The sequence below is a fragment of the Agelaius tricolor genome, unplaced genomic scaffold (assembly GCF_023055355.1).
Source record: "Agelaius tricolor isolate 1412-34295 unplaced genomic scaffold, bAgeTri1.0.p SCAF_22, whole genome shotgun sequence".
Taxonomy (NCBI): Eukaryota; Metazoa; Chordata; class Aves; order Passeriformes; family Icteridae; genus Agelaius; species Agelaius tricolor.
Genome location: NW_027269282.1, coordinates 6,744,434 through 6,764,598, shown reverse-complemented (window position 1 = coordinate 6,764,598; position 20,165 = coordinate 6,744,434). Strand labels below are relative to the sequence as shown.

The 20,165-nt window shown below is 42.0% G+C and overlaps 2 protein-coding genes across 4 annotated transcripts in view; one reads left to right on the top strand and one right to left on the bottom strand.

Annotated features, from left to right (window-relative positions):
• Nucleotides 1–14,220, bottom strand: part of FHIP2A (FHF complex subunit HOOK interacting protein 2A) — a 33,946-nt gene extending 19,726 nt beyond the window's left edge. The window contains exons 1-5 of the mRNA XM_071446239.1: nt 14,086–14,220; nt 6,151–6,229; nt 4,088–4,257; nt 1,824–1,928; nt 1,353–1,475 (exon numbers count right to left, since the gene is read on the bottom strand). Of these exons, the coding sequence (XP_071302340.1) occupies nt 1,353–1,475; nt 1,824–1,928; nt 4,088–4,257; nt 6,151–6,229; nt 14,086–14,130 (522 nt within the window). The 5' untranslated portion in view covers nt 14,131–14,220. The remainder of the gene's footprint in view (nt 1–1,352; nt 1,476–1,823; nt 1,929–4,087; nt 4,258–6,150; nt 6,230–14,085) is intronic.
• On the top strand, nt 13,584–19,449 carry LOC139599180 (uncharacterized). Of its 3 annotated transcripts, none has more exons than XM_071446248.1 (4): nt 13,584–14,206; nt 15,746–15,844; nt 16,251–16,389; nt 17,944–19,449. In XM_071446248.1, the coding sequence occupies exons 1-3, from the start codon at nt 13,937–13,939 to the stop codon at nt 16,293–16,295; spliced, it is 414 nt and encodes a 137-aa protein (XP_071302349.1). In that variant the 5' UTR covers nt 13,584–13,936; the 3' UTR covers nt 16,296–16,389; nt 17,944–19,449. The 3 variants fall into 3 exon arrangements, with proteins under 3 accessions (XP_071302349.1, XP_071302348.1, XP_071302347.1); XM_071446247.1 differs by lacking the exon at nt 17,944–19,449 and adding an exon at nt 17,777–17,936; XM_071446246.1 differs by lacking the exon at nt 17,944–19,449 and adding an exon at nt 16,608–17,936.
• Nucleotides 19,450–20,165: the final 716 nt, after the last annotated feature.

The window sequence follows — 20,165 nt, the reverse complement described above, 5'->3', positions numbered from 1 at the left end:
CACATAACTGATCTGGAAACAACCATCACAAGTTGTGAAGACAAATGCTTTAGGCTACAACACCTAGAGTAATACTGTGAAGTAACAGGAGCTACAAGAAATGTTTGCCAGCTTGCCTGAACTCCACAGCCAGCATTTTGTGGAACTAGAGACCCCTTTGAAACTTGGAATCATCTGTTTCTCCATGTCTGTTTTTTATATATTGGAATCTTGCTATTTTGGGGAAGAACACTTATAAAATGGGACAAAACACTTGTGGTTCTTATGACTGGGGTTCTCAGGTTTGATTGCAAGGGCACTATTTAAGAGGCTTAAACCATACAACTTACAAAATTAACACTAAAATTAATCCTGGTTTAGAATTCTACCATATTTTGCATGTAATCTATGCAGTAGTTTGCTTCTGAGTGCTTCTAACGTTTAAATATTAACTTTTCAATCCTCATACCATTTCTGCTGCTTGTACAACAAGCAGCAGGAACAATGACATACAATGGCAATCAGGATAATACTTAATTGAGGTAGAAATAAATTCAAGATGGATTCTTTACTACTGACATGCAAATGATAATCACATAATGGAAAAAAACATCTTTTTGCAGTTTAGCAGTCTCTGCTGTCACAGATCTTGTTTGTGGGAAGCTTGTAAAAAAGTCCTGAAGGAATATTTTTCAGCTAAGTATCATGTACTTAATAGAGACTGTGTCACAACAGAAAACAGCAAAGTGGGAGCAAAAGGCATTTCTAAATGGACTTTTATAAACCAATTTTTTTTATGCTTCTTCTAAATAGGAACTGAAAGTCAGTCTAGAAATTGTTTATCCTCCCACTCTGAATTCATAATGCCACATGTTAAAGGAGGCAGTAAAGACACAGGCTGTCTTGCAGATAGAAGATGGTGCTGTGTTGTAGACTGTGAGCTGGCACTGCAGCTCCAACATATGTGCCACTACCAAATAAGGGCCCAATGCTGCAGAACACTCAGCAACTTGCAAAGTTTCAGTGCCCCCTGCAATCTTTCCCTTGGTCTTCGTTGGGATGACAAAAACAACACAAGAAGGCCAAGGTCTCCCTCACACAGTGTTTTACACTGCAATTAATTTCCCTACTTTAAAGGCACTTTCATTGCAAAGGAAAACCTTGGGCAGGTGTATTTGTGAGCCTTGAATGAAGTTCTTGTGAAAATCAGATGTATAAAGTCTCTGGGAAAAAAAAAAATTCTGAACAAGACTTCTAGTATCACAGGATAAAAAATAACAGATGTTATGAAAACTAAGTATTAATGTGACATCACCAGTTCTCCACTAGATTTTGTGTATGACACAGTAAATACTGTGAATTGATTTACTCACCTCAAGGAAGAAGTTCACCAGGTATGGATCCTGCTTCAGCTTTGCACATACTATACAGAGAAACTGAATTTCTTCATTTTCTGTTGGTGTTGCCAGAACCTCACCACACAACCTGATTAATTTCTGTCACATGAAGTGAAAAATTAAGACAGAAAGTTATTGCTTTTTCTATGAATAACAGACTGAATTCTTTTTCTATATACACATTACAATTATGTATGAGTATTCACTGGAACATTTGCTCTGGATTTAGACAGCTACGAACAAGTTTTCTTTATTATTTATGACTTGCATTGCAGTGGCAGTCCAAGACTCCAATCATCAGAACATTATAAAAAACAACCTGATATGGCACCCAAGCAATTTCCTTAATTCACTTGACAATGGAAGAATTAAAGATAACATTAGTTACAGCAGAATAAAAGAAACTTATTGTGCAAAAATACAGTTTACTTAAAATCTGAACAGTACCTGCACTGGCCTATGCACATTTATGTGAGGAAGAAGAGGTTGCCGAATTCTTCCAAGAAGTTTTGTATAAAAAGCCAGAACTTGCTGTTTCATTCCTGGAGGACACTGAAACAAAAACAGATGAACAACAACAAAAATAAAATAAATGTGGAGAAAAATAAAGATGTAAATTTTTCACTCAGAATGGCTAATTAAACAGCAATAATTTAACTAGAAGTATTTTTTACAGGAATCATCAGTGAAGGTATTATTTTTATCAATATTAACAGAGATCAATAAAAAATGTTGCATCTCATTACTGTTTTCTCTTTCAAATTATTCATACTTTCAGTTAATTGCTCTAGGGCAAACTTCTACTAATCTTTCCAGAAAATATTCTGTATCATTACGGTGATAAGGGGAAATTAACTCAGAATTAATTTGCCATGGGTCAGATGTCTTTTAAGGTACTGTGCCACAAAATCCAGCAATCCAGTGAGTCAGTACATACAAATACAGAATGATAAACTACAAAAATCTTAATACCTACAGGAGGTTTCTTAAAGTCATGAGCAATTAACCTTAGACAGCAAAAGTGTTTATAAATGCACAGATGGTCCAGGACAAGAGAAAGCTGCTGCTTTCCCTGAGCAGAATATAAATCACAAATATCTGTGGACATGCAGACCCTTGTTCTACTGTCCCTAATGCACCACACCACATGGAAGGACTTTCCTATCTCCAGGAGATTTGATGGCTTGTGAGCCTTTATGTACCTTTGTTCCTAGCTGAATTCCCCCAAACTAATTAGTTAATAACCAATTTATCAACCACGTTAATAAATGCTGGTGATTTTAACCAACATAATTTCCCTCATCTGCATGTCCAAATGCAGCTGAGGTGGTAACCTGCAGCCTAACCTGGCTTCCTTTCTAAGTAATTATGTAAAGATTTTTAATCCCTAATCATTGCTGAGTTGTCAAGCAATTCTTTGAAGAGAATGGCAAGATATGTACCATCAGGGCACATCCACAGTAATGTAGTAAGTCTAACTGGCTGCTGTGAAAGGGAACCATTCATTTTGCACCAGATCTTTGCAACATCTTGCAAGCACTGAACTGTGTGTTTACTTCAGATGTATCAACTCACAAGTGGCAAAGTGTAAAGACAGGCTGTACAAGAATTGCCTGTACAGACATATTTGTATGAGCACAGAATGACTTCTCTCAACTCTTAGGAACACACTACTAATTACTCACTTCACATATGTCACCATTTCATCTTGGTTTCTTGACAACATTTAGAGATTACTGAACGAGCTGTGTTTCTGAGCAAGTATCTTTAATACAGCAGCGTTGTGGTTTTAAGCCCAGCTGGAGCAGGTGTTTTAGCCTGACTGTGGCACAGCTGGTACAGTAACTGCAGGTACTGTAGATCTCTGGCTCTTCCAGAGCAAGGAACATCTCAGGCTCAGATAGCCACTGTCCTGTATTGCCTGTTTATGTAAAATTGATTAAAAACTCCTGACAATGTGTAAAAGATTGACTGAGAAGGAAACCCTGGAGAGCTCCATTTATCCTTGGAACAGGATAAACCATGCCTCCCTAACTGAGTCTGCACTGTGATACAAAATGTTCTAGCCCAAGTGCTGCCAAGCTAATTCACCCCATGATCCACCCAACCCCACACATTTCAGCTCAGAAATCTGTCAAGACAGACAGCAACGAGGATGGACCAAGACCATGAGGGTAACTTCATGTGTGCCACAAAACAGACATGAAGAACCACACAATACTGCCAAGGTATGAAAGCTGTCTGGGGATCAACTCAAATTAATGTTTTCTGATATCAAACTCTTTCTGAGCAATAGCTCAACACATTCAGAAAAGTTAATCAAAAATTTGTATTTAACACAGCACTTTTCACCCAAGAATCACCCAACATTTAACAAAGGACAGAGAGGGATAATACTGTCTTGCAGTAGCCAGAAAAACTCTAGACTGAAGAAAAATGTTTCTCCTACTTCTAGAGTTTCACCATCAGCATTATCAGAGTGGTGAGTCTCACCCCTGCCAGCACCTCAGGGGTTGTCTCACCCTGATCACACCTGTAAAAGGCTGTTATTTGTAATATGCTGGTAATATATGTTGGTATATTTGTAATATAAGCAAGCAGCTCTTTGCTATAGTTCAGTGTCCCACACTACCACCTACTGTAGAACTTCAGTCTCTATCACAACCAAGAGCTCACACAAGAGATAATCTGTTCTGCTGAGAGATACATACATCAGCTTTTCCCAGTGTGTAGAGTGTCTCCAAAATCTTGTGATGTAGCAAATATTCCATGCATGGTCCTGTTTCACCCGATTCCCTCTCATTCTCTTCTTGAACTAGAATATCCAACATCTGTTCCAGGTGAGAGGGAATGTTTGTATCAGTCACAGGAGCTTTGTCATCTAAATAAAAGAAATAGGCAATTAAGAATGATTTTAAAATTGCCCTCATATTTAAGTTCAGTTCCATATTTAAGACTTATAAACATGACATCTACTTAAAGAACTTTATATAGAGTGCAGGTTTTTAACATGTCTTCAAGAAAACTTTCAGAGCTGTATCTGAACATGTACACTGGAATATGAATTGGGCAGGTATCTGACCTTGCAATGGGGAAAAGGGGAAGTGCCAGAATTCAAAACATGCAGTAATTACACAGTCAGAAAAGGAAAATTTCTACTGCCAGAGAGCAAGCCAAGGGAGAGAAAGGTACAACTCTCAATCTTCTGTTTAGGATGCACTAGGTCTTGATAACTTCCTCTTTGACCCTTCATACAATATTCTCAAATCTGGCTTCTAACATCAGCCTAATTTGCAGCTAATCAGTTCCTCTAAACTAGTTAACTAAATAAATGGCTTTTCTGTTGATAACAACAAAGATAATTCAAACTCTCTGTGCTGTTTATTCTCCAAAAGCTTTTAAATTTCTCTTTTGTACTTTCTGCATTAAAATTGAATTCTGTCAAACTTTATGAAGGAAAGGGTAACATGTTGATTTTATTATATTAAAGTCATGAAACTGCAGTGGATTTATGCCACTGGAAGTAGGAGCTGGTATTCACATATTGCAAAACATATCCACACATGAAGATTTTCCTCTTTTATTTTTTTCAGCTGAATTCTACATGAACAACTATCCTAGGGAAATGGTTACTACCGTTTATGCAATAATCTAAAAATAACTTGTCACTTGCATGCAACTGGCAACAAGATCACACAGGGAAACTGCCATGTCAGAATGATTTTGTTCTCTGCCACAAGCTCCAGTTGGCCTGGAGTGTTTTGCTTGAATTTCCTACACATAATTCTGCTCCTACTGCAGAGGACAGAAATATACCCACTGAGTGGAAACTTCTTTTTCAAAACACTTCTGAAACTCTGGGAGAGAGGTCAGCTTTTATTCTGCACCACGTCATTGCAGGTGTCAGTTTTCCCTGCCACCCTGTCATTTCCACCTTTGGAAACATCACATAGTGTTCCAAAAGATGGGTATTTGGAACCAAGGGTCACGTTGCAGTTTTACGAGTAAATATTGATATAAACAAGATCATCAGACACAAACACAGACTCAACAGCTCTTCCAGCAGAAGGTCAGAACTAATAGGCTTGAGGAAAGAATGGCAACATTCATTTTTAAAACATAACTGTTTCATAACTAGGTCCAAAATTAAAAATTTACAGGCTGCATAATTGTTGGGGGAAAAAACCAAACCAGGGAGGAGTTTTAAAAAAAGCAACTACAGCCATATTTCATCATAATATCTATTTTTAACAAGAGCAGTGTAACATCTGAGTAAGGTTTAATAAAACTTGTTGTCTGTGCTATCAAAATACTTTACACTGAGACAAGACATTAAAGCAAAAATAACTAATACTGAGCACATGGAATCCATCTGTGTCTGGTAAAATCTATGACCACAAAATTACTTTTGTTAAAATCTTGCGAAGAAAAAGAAAATCCCTGATGCAAAGCAATAAAAATGTTAACAGCAGGGACTGCATTTCTGCAGCTGTCTGTTTAGATTAAACAGAGTATGCGAAGGCAGAAACTGGGTCAGATGTAAAAAGGTGCAGTTCTCTACATGGTACTCAGGAAACAAGACTTCAACCATTTTTCATGCCTACTTCTACAGATGGAAGTAAACGATATTTTAAATTACTAGTTATTGTTGGTATTTTGATTAAAGACATGATTCATATTAGTATTTCTTGATCTCTACTTTTTAAAAACACTGACATTGTGAATTCTAGTTTCCACAATAAAAAGACACACCCAGAGTGCTTTTTTCTTTTACCTGAGGTCTCTATGTAGTAATGGGTGATTGCTTTCCAGTGGTAAACAAAATCTTCTTGTAATGGAAGGGAAGGTGCAAGCTGTGGGGAAACAAAGACAACAAAAACCAATTAGAAATGGAATGAACATACTTGCTCAGAGATTAAATTCAGTTTTAGCTTATACGTGGAAGTAAAGTGCTGTAGATGCTGCTACAATTGTTACTCTCTGCTCTTTTACTTTTAACAAGGACTACATTCATTATTCATGGTGAGCCCCACGCCACACTGCCTGCTTGTAAACATCAGTAATAATCTCTGTGATGTCTCTATCACCAGACAATCTATTTGAAGCAACAAAAGCAATTGCTCCTACAGCAAAGCAACACTAGAAATGTATGCTTGTATTGTTAAGACCACAATTTTGTCCTGTACGAAAAAATCATGTTCTTTTACATCTGCTCTTGATGTCTTCTTCCTTTTCTGTACACTCTGTTCTCTGCTCTTCGTCTGCTCCCTTAAAAATACCAATTAGTTGCTTTATTCAGTTTTTACCATGCCTTTTTTCCTGTTAGCTACAACTTCTTTTAAAAGATCTTTGTTCAGGTTTTAGGTTGGGTTTTTTTTGCAAATTTTTGTTTTGCTTTTTTTTTTAGGCCCATACCCAGAGCTTGGTGAGTTGTTCTTTTTTTTTTTTTTTTTTTTTAAGCAAATATGTTTCCTCTTTTATTTCTGCAAGAAAAGGAAGTTTCTTCTTTCCTGGATGAGTTTGGGATGGCTGGCTGGGTGCAAGAAGGAAACACAGCCCCCCAGGCAGTCACCATCAGCACTGCTCCTTCCCCACTGAAACACAGGTGGCCCATCACACCACAGGCAGCCTGTGACAAAAGGACCACAATCATTTCACCACTCTGCTCTCAAAGTGAGAGCTGAGACAAGCACTGAATTTGTGCCCCTGAATGTTCTGAGCTGGTAAAATCAGGAATCCTATAGGGAAAACCCCAACCATTCAATAGGTTACACGAGGATCTGTTGTTATTGAGGCCTAATCCTACCTGCTTGAGGCTTTAGGTTTTTTTGGACCATCAAGTCCTCAAGTCACTCTTTTACAGGCCATCCTGAAATAGGGGATAATCATTTGACAGGATGGCAGCGATGAGCCCTTGGGCAAACAGAAAGAACCCCAAGTATAAACTGGAGTGTCTGTTTTGGAAGGGTGAGGAGCTGAACCATCCTGACAGGACATAGAGTCCAGTCCTTCACAAAATTTCAGAGGGGCTGAAGTTGGAAGGGACCTCTGGAGACCATCCAGTTTAGCCCCCCTGCTAGAGCAGAGTCACCTAGAGCTGGCTGCTCAGGAGCATGTCCAGATGGCTTTTGAATATATCAAAGGATGGAGACTCCACAGCCTGTCCAGGAACCTGTGCCAGGGGTCAGTTAACCACACAGAGAAAGGTTAACTGAAGGAAGTTTTCTCCCCAGGAGCTGCAGATACCACATTTGAGACCAGTAACTCTGAACTCCTCTAGTGTCTCCCCACAGGGTCTAAAATGTGCTATGCTGTCTCAGTTCTTGGGCAAACAAGGGCTCAGGGTTCATATCTAGTCTGGTACAATATAGGCTCATATGGTCTTTACTAGCTAGTGCTGGTTTCTTTGAAAAAGCCCTGGATGTTTTCCACATCAGTCTTTTCTTTGCCTTGAATTTAATGACACTTAAATTTATCTTGGTAAAGTTGTAAAGCCCAGTATATGACAAATATGCCATGCCAAGATAAATGCAATGCTAATTGCTAACGGCCCTTTGCACACAGGACTTTGGAATGCAAGACTCTGGAAAAAGAGTGGTGCTTGGCAACTATCTCTGCCTCCATCCCAGCTGGAAATGTGCCCTTGGAAATGGCAAGCAGGAAATGAAACTGACAGTGCTTATCCTCTCCCTGACAGGCTGTGCACTCACCGAGTTCCACGGCTGGGCACTCAGAGCAGCACATTAGCACAGCAGCTACCACCGAGTATCTGAACACCCCACACTGCACAAAACCAGTTTATTTGACTGTGACATTTACTAGGTTATTGAAATTCAGAGGAATAACCAAACAAACTGAAGATTGAGCACATGTTCTTGTGTATCATGCTCTGTATGTCACACTAGCTGCACTGGATGTGTATTTCAAGCAATGTAATGATCATTTCTGGAAAAAAAAAGCTGTATCAAAACCTCATCGCCAGCTGATGAATAACCCAGGGACAATTTTTGAGGAATACAGGCCTCCAGGACCACTCTATTTCCAAAGTAACACATGATAGATAACATTAAAGATTTATCCTTGGCTGATGTGATTTTCCTCTCCACTTCTTCTCGTCTCATCTGCCTCAAGATGAATTCAGTGCCTCTGAGCAGTGCCAGGAAAAGGATTTCACTTCTCAGCACTGTCAATAATTTATCCACCATGGGAGAGAACTGTGGATATAGACATTCTCCCTCCCAACAAATGCCTCTAGGGACTCTTCACAGAGGTGAAAAAATAATTCAGGGACAGGTCCTGCCCTTTCAAATTAAAACACCCAGTGATTTCAGAGTCTCCTCTGATCAGGACTGCAAGCCAGACATGGCAGAGATAACATTAGCATGTGTGTGCACCTGGGTAGTGCAGTCTATTGGGAACACACCATCAGCATTGCCACCAACTGGAGATGTAACCCCAACAAAATTATTTTGAGGTACGTGTTTACTGATCAAAAAAACCAACAAAAAACCACAAGAAAACAAGCAAACAAACAAACATAAATAAAGCAAAAAAAAAAAACCCCAAGCAATCCTCCTAACTTATTCAGACACGAAAGCAAGGTCAAGACCAAGACCAAGATACCAGCTCATATGTATACAAAGCCAAGCACTGGACAGCATTAGGAACCTGCAACACCTGGCTGACATGCTTTAACCCTACTAGGACAGGTAGTACTGGTATGAGGTTATAGTTCCTATTTTAAGATGAATTATTATCTATCAGCTGAGATGGAATACATGTTACAGCTGCCAGCCTCAATAACCACTCTATTGTATAAGTACTTGTATGGAGATTCTGAAGCAAACCAGAATTCCTTGTGAAGGCCATTAATTCCTGCTACTTGTCTAATTTGAAGGAGTTACCTTAAAAATGCAGTTATTTCTCACCTTTACACCAGCTGCCTAGGGCATGGTGCTATAACACCAAGGTTGTGGGTTTGATCCCAGTATGGGGCATTCATTTAAGAATTGAACTTGATGGTCCCTGTGGGTCCCTTCCAACACACAATATTCTGTGACTCTGTAATTAATCCTGATGTAATTAAGTATGTTCTTAGTGATTCCTAATCTCAAATGAAGTTCTCCTTTGCTGGGGAAAAAAAAAACCCAAACATGATCTTCAAGCCTGCAGTGTAGGTATTGGTATATGACATAGCTAAAATCCACTGAACACCACTGAAGTGCAGCCCACTGGAGCAGCCACTGATTAGCAAGATCTTCCATGCAGTTGGGCTTCCTGGGAGTGAGCTGAACCTAACACAGGCTGCCTTATCCTTCTGGTGATAATATGTAACAAATAATCAAACCCCACTCCTTTCTGGGACAGTGCTGCTCTCAGGAGAGCTACAGATCTTTGACCAGATGTACAGTCTGCTCATGACAAAACCTGTCCAAAATACAATTCCATGTTGTTTTCCAAAGCATATAGAATTTGTGTTTAGGCAGGAAAAAAATAACATAAAGAGCAAAGAGACTTATATATATGCAGTATTTAACAGCAAATCTTTTGTGCGTGTAAAAATCATTGTCATATTTTTCATGTATGCTTTTCAGAAGTGCAATTCAATACTGGAAAGGATGGAAACATCAGAAGCTGGTGATATGCTTCAATATCTTTAGGGCAAATTCACAAAAGAAAGAGAACACTGTATAAAAAAATAACAGGTACTGTCTGGCCAGATGCCAGAGTCAAAAAAAGAGAGTAGAAAACTGGGTCAAAGAGAAAGGAAGGGGAAGTGCATGCACACTGCCCTGACTGACACTCACTTGATGTTTTTCTTCACTCTCACTACTGTACCAGTGTGAATGGTCTGAGAGAACATGTGAGGAAAGAATAATGCTTCAAGGTTTACTTGATCTTCAGTAGATGAATGCACAGAGTTTATAATGGCCACTGCTCTCACATATAAAATTAAGACTGAACATGCTTGCAAGTCATGCATTAAATTTTGTCATCTAATTTGTTAATACCAGCACAACATTAAAACAACAAGTAATGTAAGGTCATTACATCCAATAAAGTGGGTTCAAGAGGAATAAATTCTGTTCTACTCAGTTATGCAGGTCATGATTTTGGAGCACTGCCTGTACCAAGTGATTTGGTTTCTTTCAAAGCTGAGTTTTGCTTCAAAATATAAACAGAAGCTACTTGAAAGTACAGTAATGTACCAGTGTCAGAGTGGAACAACAGGCTGCTAGAGAGGGGGTCTTAAGAATATGCAGCAGACACCAAAATCTTCATTCATTCCATTGCATGGTGCAAATATTCCTGTTTGACAGCAAATTGCAAAATTCAAGCCAATCAAAATTATATTTCTCCTGCAATGTACACAGCTCAAGAACATCCCTTGGACTGACTATTGAGGTGAAACATCCAAAAGCCCAAATCAAACACAAATGAAAGTCCTTTGAACACTGAATGGCCACTTCACAGACAAGCTATTTTGTCTAGGGAAACATGAGTGAAAAGCACAAAATAAGAGCAAAATAAGTCTAACTTGCTGCTTTGTTATTGTATACTACATTTTATTGTTGCTGACAATGTAGTGCTCATGGATAGCCCTTTGGGATGAAAGGATATCAGAAATGCATAGCAAAGAGAAAACATCTTGAGGACAAGCCATATATAAACTGTCACAGATTTAATAATATGAACCCCATGAAGCAACAGCATTTGTATTCTGCCCTGAAGTAACAGAACAAAGACAGCAGTCCTATCCACCACTCTCAATAACACATCCAACCGAATTTAAGGATGCTCTGTTGGCAGGGTAACACAGTGGTGCTTGCTCATCTGGATGCTGCAGAGAAATCCAAAAAGTGAAAAGTATTTAAAATATTGGCAGGATTGACATTAGAGAAGAGGTGGCAAAAACCTAGCATCCAATGGTAATGAAAATCAGGAATATGGTTTCAAACACTTGGGCAATTTAGTCAGAAAAGACCAAAAGTTTTGAGTTATTCAAGGAGAATCATAGGATCATAGACAGGTTTGGGTTGGAAGGGACCTTAAAAGACCACCTAGCTCCAACCCCACTGCCATGGGCAGGACATTTTCTATTAGGCCATATTGTTTTAAGCCCCATCCAGGCTAGTCTTGAACACCACCACAACCTCTCTGGGGAAAAAAACCTTGGTAAGGAAAAAACCTTAGTAAAAAGCAACTGATCCCTTATGCTTGCTTCAAGCACAGTCCTGTCACAAGGGCAGTCAGTCCAAGAGTGATACACTGACAACAAGTAAAAGGCAAATACTGCCATGTCTATCAGACTGTCAACCTTTGGAGCTCCTGTCAGAGTTCAGAGGTATGGCACATTGAGGGTAAGATAACAACGATTATCTAAGAGCACAGGAACCCTTACTGTTTAAATGCACTCTCTGAAGTCTGCAGGCCTGTGGGCCCTGAGGCAGGGCAGCAGCATTACAGAAGTGATGTGCAGGAGAAAGGGCAGGGCAGAAAGGCTACCCAGACCTTTCTGGTTTAAGGAAGTCTCACCCGTGAAAGCTAAAGCCAGGCTCTTCAAGTGTATTTAAGTGTCCAGCTCAGCTGAAAACTCTACAGTTGCAACTCTACCTACTCTGGGGTAGGCACCCAAAACTTTTGAGAACTGATATCTTAATTACTAGTTCTGTTGCTGATATTCAGGGTTAAGAATCCAATTGAGGCTGATCACCTTAGCAAAAACAGCAAGCAAAAATGGTGTTCCAAATTCTCTTGGTTCTGAAAACAGGCAGCACCAAAGTGGACTGAGCTAATGTTTAGTATTTACAACAGTTGTTGTAAACAACTTCCCCACAGCAAAGCTAAGCAGACCACACCTTATTACTACAGAGAGAATGAAACAAAGCCACATACAGCCACCAAACTGGTCAAAAATGTATATTTCTCAGTTCTGTCTTTGCATTAGTGGGTCAAACTTACAAAGAAACATTTTTAGTATCTTCCTGCTGTTGCAATTCCATGTTTCACTCCTAGTATTTGTCACAATCCTGTAAATGCAATAGTGCAGTATTTATCAGATCCACCAGGGTGGTAGTAGCAGGATGAGGCTAAAAGGGACCCCAGAGTTGAGCAAGGACAAACAGCATGTTGTTGGATAGCGCTCACTTGCAAAATGATGGTATCAATATATTTCTGTATTTTCGTTTGGGTTTTTTCAATCAGAAAAGAGCACCTAGTCCCTACTATCTCTACTCTTTGTTCCATTCAGCTCATTTGTTTTTCCTAATTTTTACTGGATCTCAACTAAATGCAGTTCTTTTTGTTCATTTTTTTCACACATCAATAATGTAACACTCACAATAATAACTTCTATTAGATCTCTTGAATTGGTAGGCCTGAAAGAATACCTTCTCCTCCACTCCTGCACCCCTCAGTCATCCACTCTTATTTCTGTTATTCAAAATGTGGCACAGCTCACCACAACAAACTTTCTTTAGTCAGGCAGGCACTAATTTCTGTTTCCTCTCCAATGAAAGCACTGTCTATTGAAGGCATTCATGTGGTCTGAATGTTTCCAAGTAAAAGGCTTCATCGTTATTTAAAACATTTCCTTCCAAATGCCACTACACCATTAAAAAAGCAAACTAGGAACCTGCAATTAATGGATAAACGCTTGAGTTTTAAACCTGAATACTCCTGCAGAACTACAGGCTCATATAAAGACAGGCATATGCTCAAGTGCAGCATCGAAGCATACATTAATGTACAAAGGCTGGCCCTCAGATGAGGCAGGATTTGGCATGCAGGCTCTTATTTAAATTGCTTGGATTTGGCCTGCAGGCTCTTTTTTCAACCATTTGAACATTTTTGTCTTCAACACATTCCACCTTCACTTCAGTATTTCCCTGCCAATTTTTATCACCTCTTCACACTCAAATCTCCTGGGTGTGCTGGTTTATTGGGAGAGGCATTGAAAGGCAGGGAATTACTACCAAGACCCCACCTCAGTGAAAAGCAAAAATAAATGGTGTGGCCAGGCAGTGCCGAACGCGGCCCTCAGCAATGGCAGCTCGCGAACAGGCCCCGTTTCCTCTGCCCAAGGAACCTCGCTGCACGCACAGCCCCGCGTCCCCCGGCAAACCTGACCCCCAGGCACAATTACAAAATAAACCAGGGATGGAAAGCGGCGCTTTGAAACTGACACCATCCCGCAAAAGCACCGGTGACGGCGACTATTGTCTGCTGGTCACGACGAGATGGAAACGCTGGGGAGTTTCCTGATTCCTCTCCTTTTATTGTCTGTCTCGCTGGAAGGGCCGGGCAACGGCCGGGTGAGGGCCGGGCCAGGGCTGCCCTCAGGCCCGGCTCGGGGCACCGGAGCCGGCAGTGCCCGACGGTGACAGCCGGAGGCTGTGCCAGGGCCGCCCGGGCTGCAGCCGCTCCCTCCTCCCCCGGCGCCCCCGGCTCTCCAGGGCCGCGCTGGGGCGATTCGTTCCCTTCCCGTGCTCCCTCCGGGGCCCGCCCGGGCAGCTCGGCCTCCCCCTCCCCAGCCCACGGCAGGGCTGAGCCGGGAGCGGATGCTCGCCCTGCGGGGCCCCGCCGGCAGCAGCGCCGGGGGACAGCGGGGAAGGGGCGCCGGGCCCGGTCCGAGTCCCCGGCCCGCGTTCGGTGCTAGGCCCGGATCGCATCCCCGGCGTGGCGTGGCCGGGCCCGCCGGCGGCCTTACCGCCTCCACGGCGTGCTGCAGGATGGAGGTGAACTTGGAGAACATCCTGTCCCGCGATTGCAGCAGCCGCTGCCGGGAGGACCTCGAGAGCTCCTCGATCCGCCGCCGCCGCCGCTCCAGGGTGAGGGCTGCATGCGGGGGCCTGGCCGCGGGGATCGGGCGGGCGGGCGCCGGCGCTGCCTCTCGCTCCCCGGCGGACACCGTGGCACTGACACCGCCGGCTGCGCGGCGGCGGCTGCCGAGGCTCCGGGTGTCCTGCAGGGGCCGCCACCCCCGCACGCCGCTCGGCCCGGCTCTGCCCGCCCCGCTCCGCTCCGCTCCGCTCTGCTCCGCCCGGTCCCGGGCGCTGCCAGCCGGGAGCGCCGCGTTCCGGCCCGGCCGGGCCGCTTGTGCCGGCCCCGGGCTGCGGGCGGCGCGGGACGCGGGTAGGGCGCGACAGTGCCGAGCTGCGAGCGGGCCGCTGCCGGGCCCCGAGCCAGCCCCGCTTCTGCGGGCAACTCCGGGCAAGGAAGTGAATCAGTCACAGGATCACTTGGTTTGGAAACACCTCTGAGATCATCGAGTCCGACCTTCGACCTTACACCGCCGTGTCAACCGGACCATGACACTGAGTGCCATGTCCGGTTATTCCTTAAACACCTCCAGGGTGCTGAGTCCACCACCTCTCTGGGCAGTCCATTCCAATGTCTAATCACCCTCTCTGTGAAGAAATTCTTCTAATGGCTAGCCCGAACCTCCCCTGTCACAGCTCAAAACTCATCTTCTGCTGCTGGTTGCCTGGGAGCAGAGTATAAGCCCCATCTGGCTACAACCTTCTGCTAGGGAACTAGAGAGAATGATAAGGTCCTCCATGAACCTCTTTTTCTCCAGGCTAAACAGCCCCTGTGCCCTCAGCCACTCCTCACAGGACACATGCTTCAGACCCTTCCCCAGTTTCTTTGCCCTTCCCTGAACTAATTCTAGTACCTCAATGTCCATCCTGAACTGAGGAGCTCAGAACTGGACATAGCACTCGAGTGTGGAAGGACAATGACTTACTTCCCTGGTCCTGCTGGCCACACTGTTCCTGAGAGAGGCCAGGGTGTCTTGCCCACCTGGGCACATACTGTCTGGGGTGAGGGGAAGGGATCCCCACCTCCACGGTCCCTGTGCCCGAGGCTGCCATCAAACTTCACAAAGGTCTGTGGGATCCCTCAGAATCATGAGGGTGGGGAGATGGGCTGCCTCCACCCTGCTCCTGGCATGGCATGGGTATGGAACAACCCCTGCATGTGTGGCAAAGGGCCCAGCTTGCTGTCTGCTGAGACATTTTGGGTCTGCCATCATCCACAGGGATGGTGAGACCCTCAGGGATCACAAAGCAGTGTGAGGGTGATGAGCTCAGAAAGTCAGTGACAAGTTGTGGAATCACCATCCCTGAAAGTGTGCAGAAAATGAGTGGATGTGGCACTTTGGTTTAGTGGCATTATGGTGGCATTAAGTCAAAGCTTGGACTTGACAATCTGGGAGGTCATTTCCAAATGTAAATGATCCTGTCTGGTTGCTGCTGGATGAGAGGCTGGTGGTGTGGTGGCATGGTCCTTGCAGGGTACCACAGATGAGAGGACTTGTGGCAATGTGCACATTGCTCATTTCGCTGTTGGGTTTTTTTCCCACACAGAGAGAAGGAGACAAAGAGGGCTTTATTTCACCTCTGAATCAAATACTTCAGAAAAAAAGACCATCCCTCCCATTTTCTGGCATCACAGGAAAAGCAGAGGTAAAGTGGGGTGAGCAGAAGTGGTATATGTGGCTGGCAAGCAGTATGATGTTTTGGTAAAATGTTTGGACACTGGACAAATTGACATAAGAGAACAGGATTGTTTGGCATTGGGTAGCAGAGTGAAATGTTGGAAAGGTGATTGACCAGTATGGGAAAGGGAGGAGACCCTGTCGTACCAAATGAAGGAAAGCTTCCACATTAATTTTTGGAGAGGAATGAACACCAGCTTCCTCATATGCTAGGAGCATGCAGAGAGAGATGAATCAAAAGACAGGACAAAATTACTATTTAACTGCTGTTCTTTAAATTGTGTCATCTGGGTAGTCTTACTAATGGTATTGTGATGAAGTCTTACTAATGATTCTGCTGTGCTGATTACTATTACTACCCCTGTGCTTTGCAGGCATGGAGAGCTGCAGCCCAAATACTCTATGGAAGTAAATACTAATTGTATGTGGACACCTTTATTGCAGTTGTTAAAGAGCAGATCTATTTCCTTCTCAAAATCCAGGAGTCCCAGTATGTCAATATCAATTTAAAAGGTAATTATGTTGGGTTTTTAAAAATATATTTGTCAACTTATATTCTATAGATGTTCATAAGAAATGTAAATTTCCTATGTGGGTAGCCATATGTTGAAACATCTCTGTGTTTAGGTGATTATTATCTGGACAGGTGCTGCATTTGAAGGTGCCTGCATATCTGTGTCTAAGAGAATGTGGTCATTTAAAGTGCTTTTGCAATCTGTTTTTTCCTGTAGAAATGTCTTTTAAATGTTCTTGGGCTGTCTCATCTCCAAGCAGCAGAATGAATAAAGGAACAGTAAGATATCATAAAGATATAAAAGGAGACAGTTTTATCACTGTGAGAGTATTCCTAATCGTACTTAACAATTTATGAAATCATAAATCACAGAATCACAGATGGTGAGGTAAAATTTGTAATGCTTGAGGGCCTCTTATTATTCTAAGAGTGACTAATGTATATAAACGCATTATTATTTAAACAGAACAGTTCATTGTGGTTGAAATTAAGATTTTGGTTGTAAAAGTGACTTCTTATTACGATTTCTCAATGTGAAATGCCTTGCAGTAAAGGAAAAAAAAAGGAAAATATTACATGTAAATTACTTTTCCTAAGCCTATTAAAGAAATTGAATCTTTGCATATAACTCTGCATTTACCAACCAGTAGATTGGGCCTGAATTTGCAGCCATAGTGCAGAATCCAGTCTTTAGTGCTTATATGTCTTGCAAATTGTAGATTTTTTTGGAATGATCTTTTAAAGTAGTCTCTAATTTCTCAACCATGTGTATGTATTTCTCACTGCTGGGAATATTGGATAAATACTAGCAAACCAATAGTAATGAAATCACTGGAAACTAATGGAAGAATTATTTCACCAGTGTCAGTGCAGAAGAACTCAGCTGAGGTTACATTTTGTTTGGGTTCTTCTTGTTCTCTTTTGTGAGGGTTCAGTTGGAGATGCTGCAGTTATGGATGGGCTACCAATGTCATGTCGTTTGCAACAATACATCTTTACCTGCTCATGCTTGATGTTGTTTCCACTGAAATAAACACAAGAATTACTACCTATTTTAGTACCCTTGAGAGCACAGTTCTTCTGGTTTGTTGGGTTTTTTTGGTTTTTTTTGGCAAGGTAGTTCTTTTTTTGGAAAAGTACATGCAGTGACTTAGTGTTTTGCTGGAATGTGAGAAGTGAAAGTGTGAAAGTGAGGCTGTTCTAATTGATAGAGCTTTTGGGAACTTTCTCCTTTCTTACAAATTAATGAAATTGTGTAGATTAAATCAATTTAGATGGTGTGTGACAGTGAGATAATGTGCTGGCCTTTTTATCTGAAAATCTCTCTGCTATTTGGATTGATGGCACCAGGCCAGTGTCTAATGGATGCATTTATCTACATTACAGAAGATGTTCCTGCAGTCTGGACTTTTGCTTCAGAGAGCCTGAAAATTTGGTGAATTTTTTTACCCTAGATGAAAATCTTCCTGTTAGTGCTATGCCAAATATCTGTTGATATTCTGTGCAGGATTTTATTGTGTTTGTAATAATCAGATTGACATCTATGTTTTCAGTGACTACTTGGATGAAATAAAGAATGAAGTTTTAGTGGTTCTGCATGGTCTCTGCTTTTGAGGAGGGCTAAGAAGATATTTAACATCATTTTCAGACCTTTCTGATGCTGAGCTTTGCTACAGAAAGGATGCTGCACATCTACACTGAAGAGTATGCAGTGGAATTCAAGTCATTTTCTCTCAGAAATTTTCTGGTTCCGTGCTCTCAGCTGCGTGCATCACCTCCCTCCTTGCTGATTCGCTAGCAGCTCCATGTAATCAGCTCATGCAGTATTTCATAAATCCCATTTTCAGGCATTTCCTGGCCTGTGCATTCTGTTCCACATCTGCACATCTGCTCTTTCTGTGGGGACATTAATTTTTCCTCTGCTGGGTTACAAACTTCCCAGTCGTTCATCTATTGTCTGAGTGCTTACCTGTCACATCTGCAGGAGTCTCCTGACACCAGCACTCATTGCTACCATGGAGGACACAACACTGGGCAAATATTGCCTGCCCTGCCCAGCAGCTATTCCTTGTTTGTGCTTCAGTTACACTCTCTGTACCACTCTGCATTATCTTATGTAATGCTTCTAAAGGAGACCACTAGGAGGTCAGAAGTACATGTTGTCAGTAAAATGAGACGTTTCTTTTCAAATCACATCATGTTTTCCTCAAATATTTCTGTTCCACTGGAAGCATTAAAATCCAGGCTTTCCTCTGTAAGTAAATATATGGATGTTCTGCCATACAGTATCTGCAAGTGCTAGCATATCATAAATTATTGAAAGCAGATAAAATACCCTCAGATGTGAGCAGTTAGAGTTTAGCCAATTTCACTGCAGGCTGGCAGGAGCACAAGGATACTTTTTCTTGTGGTAGCCAAAGCAAGGAGATTAAAGATAAACTACTTGGTTTATGCTATATTGCAGCTGTAATGAATGCAAGGGTCTGAATGTGGTATAAATAAACATAAAACTGGATTTTGCCCTAAAATACTGGGAAAAAAAATGAGTGGTCTACCTGATATAAATTGCTTCCCTCAGTCTTTCATCTGAGTACTTGCAGAGAGGGAAGTCTGGAAGCCAGAATCTGTGTGTGTTTCAGGGGAGAATTTAGGTGCTTAGCCTTGACCCTACTAAGAGATTTCTGAGTCATTTTCGGATCAGCTCTGACTGCATTGTTTGTTTTCTAATGCATAATAAGATTTCATTGTTACTTACATCTTTGGATTATGGACTATAATCTGTTGATCCCTAAAATTTCATCAGATAATCTGTTTAATCATAAACAAAAGCTGATCTTGATAGTCCATATGAGTTATGCAAATTAAATCAGGCACATTACTACCATGTACAGAAGCTTTGTACCAAGGATAGAAGCTTTCAGCAGAGCTCTCTTTCTCATTAGTCCACAATTAAAAGTAGGTTTTTGTCATACTTTAAATTCGCATATCTTTGTCCTGAGGTATAATTGAAATCTCTCATGGAGCCTGGCATTAAATGTTGGCACTGTAAAACATCTTAATTTTGAAGCAAGTGTCTGAAATATTTATGATCCACTCGGTAGTGACTTCGTGATTAATTTTAAATTATTGATTGTCGGGGTACCAGTTGTGGGTTTCTCTGTGTCTGGATTGAAGGCACTTGAGAGCGTATTTCATGTTCAGACTCAGGTGTTTATTATTTCTTATCAGTAAAACAGTCTCACTACTGTGAGTTCAGCAGCTTTTCTTTAGAAGGCACAAAATGGCTAACAGTCTCTTGTTACAAGGTCTTTTAAGACTATCCAATTAAGAGCTTCCACCTAGATTATTTTCCCTTTTAACCCAATAACTGATCCCAAAGAGCCTGCAATGCAGACTTTTCTGCCCAGTTACAGAGTGCCAGCCAAGCCCATGAAGAAGAAGGAAGAAGGAGCATGAAGAAGAAACCCAGGATGACACCCTGTGCCTTCCATCTTGCTTCCATCCGCAACATACTAAAAATCCCAAAATCTAAATTTCTCACCAAGTGATACACCTACACTACTCTCGATAACCTATTGCACTCTTTTGTGGATTCTAGTCTAGAGGTGTAGGAAAGTTTCTCCATGAATGAGGGTCAAAGTCAGTGCTCCCCTGGGGGTCAGGGCACCCCAGAGCAGACAGAGAAATATTCCCGGTGCTCCGGCTTTCCACAATTGATAGCACAATTACCTAGGCAGGCCCGAACTCTAGTGCCACAACGCGCTCCATCGTTCCC

What these genes read in the sequence shown, in the direction of transcription:
- LOC139599180 (XM_071446248.1), top strand. Translation starts at nt 13,937, where the DNA reads ATGCTCGCCCTGCGGGGCCCCGCCGGCAGCAGCGCCGGGGGACAGCGG. An exon ending in GCCGCCGCCGCCGCTCCAGG is followed by an intron (nt 14,207 to 15,745) that starts GTGAGGGCTGCA and finishes TTTCCCACACAG; the next exon opens with AGAGAAGGAGACAAAGAGGG. An exon ending in GCATCACAGGAAAAGCAGAG is followed by an intron (nt 15,845 to 16,250) that starts GTAAAGTGGGGT and finishes TGTGCTTTGCAG; the next exon opens with GCATGGAGAGCTGCAGCCCA.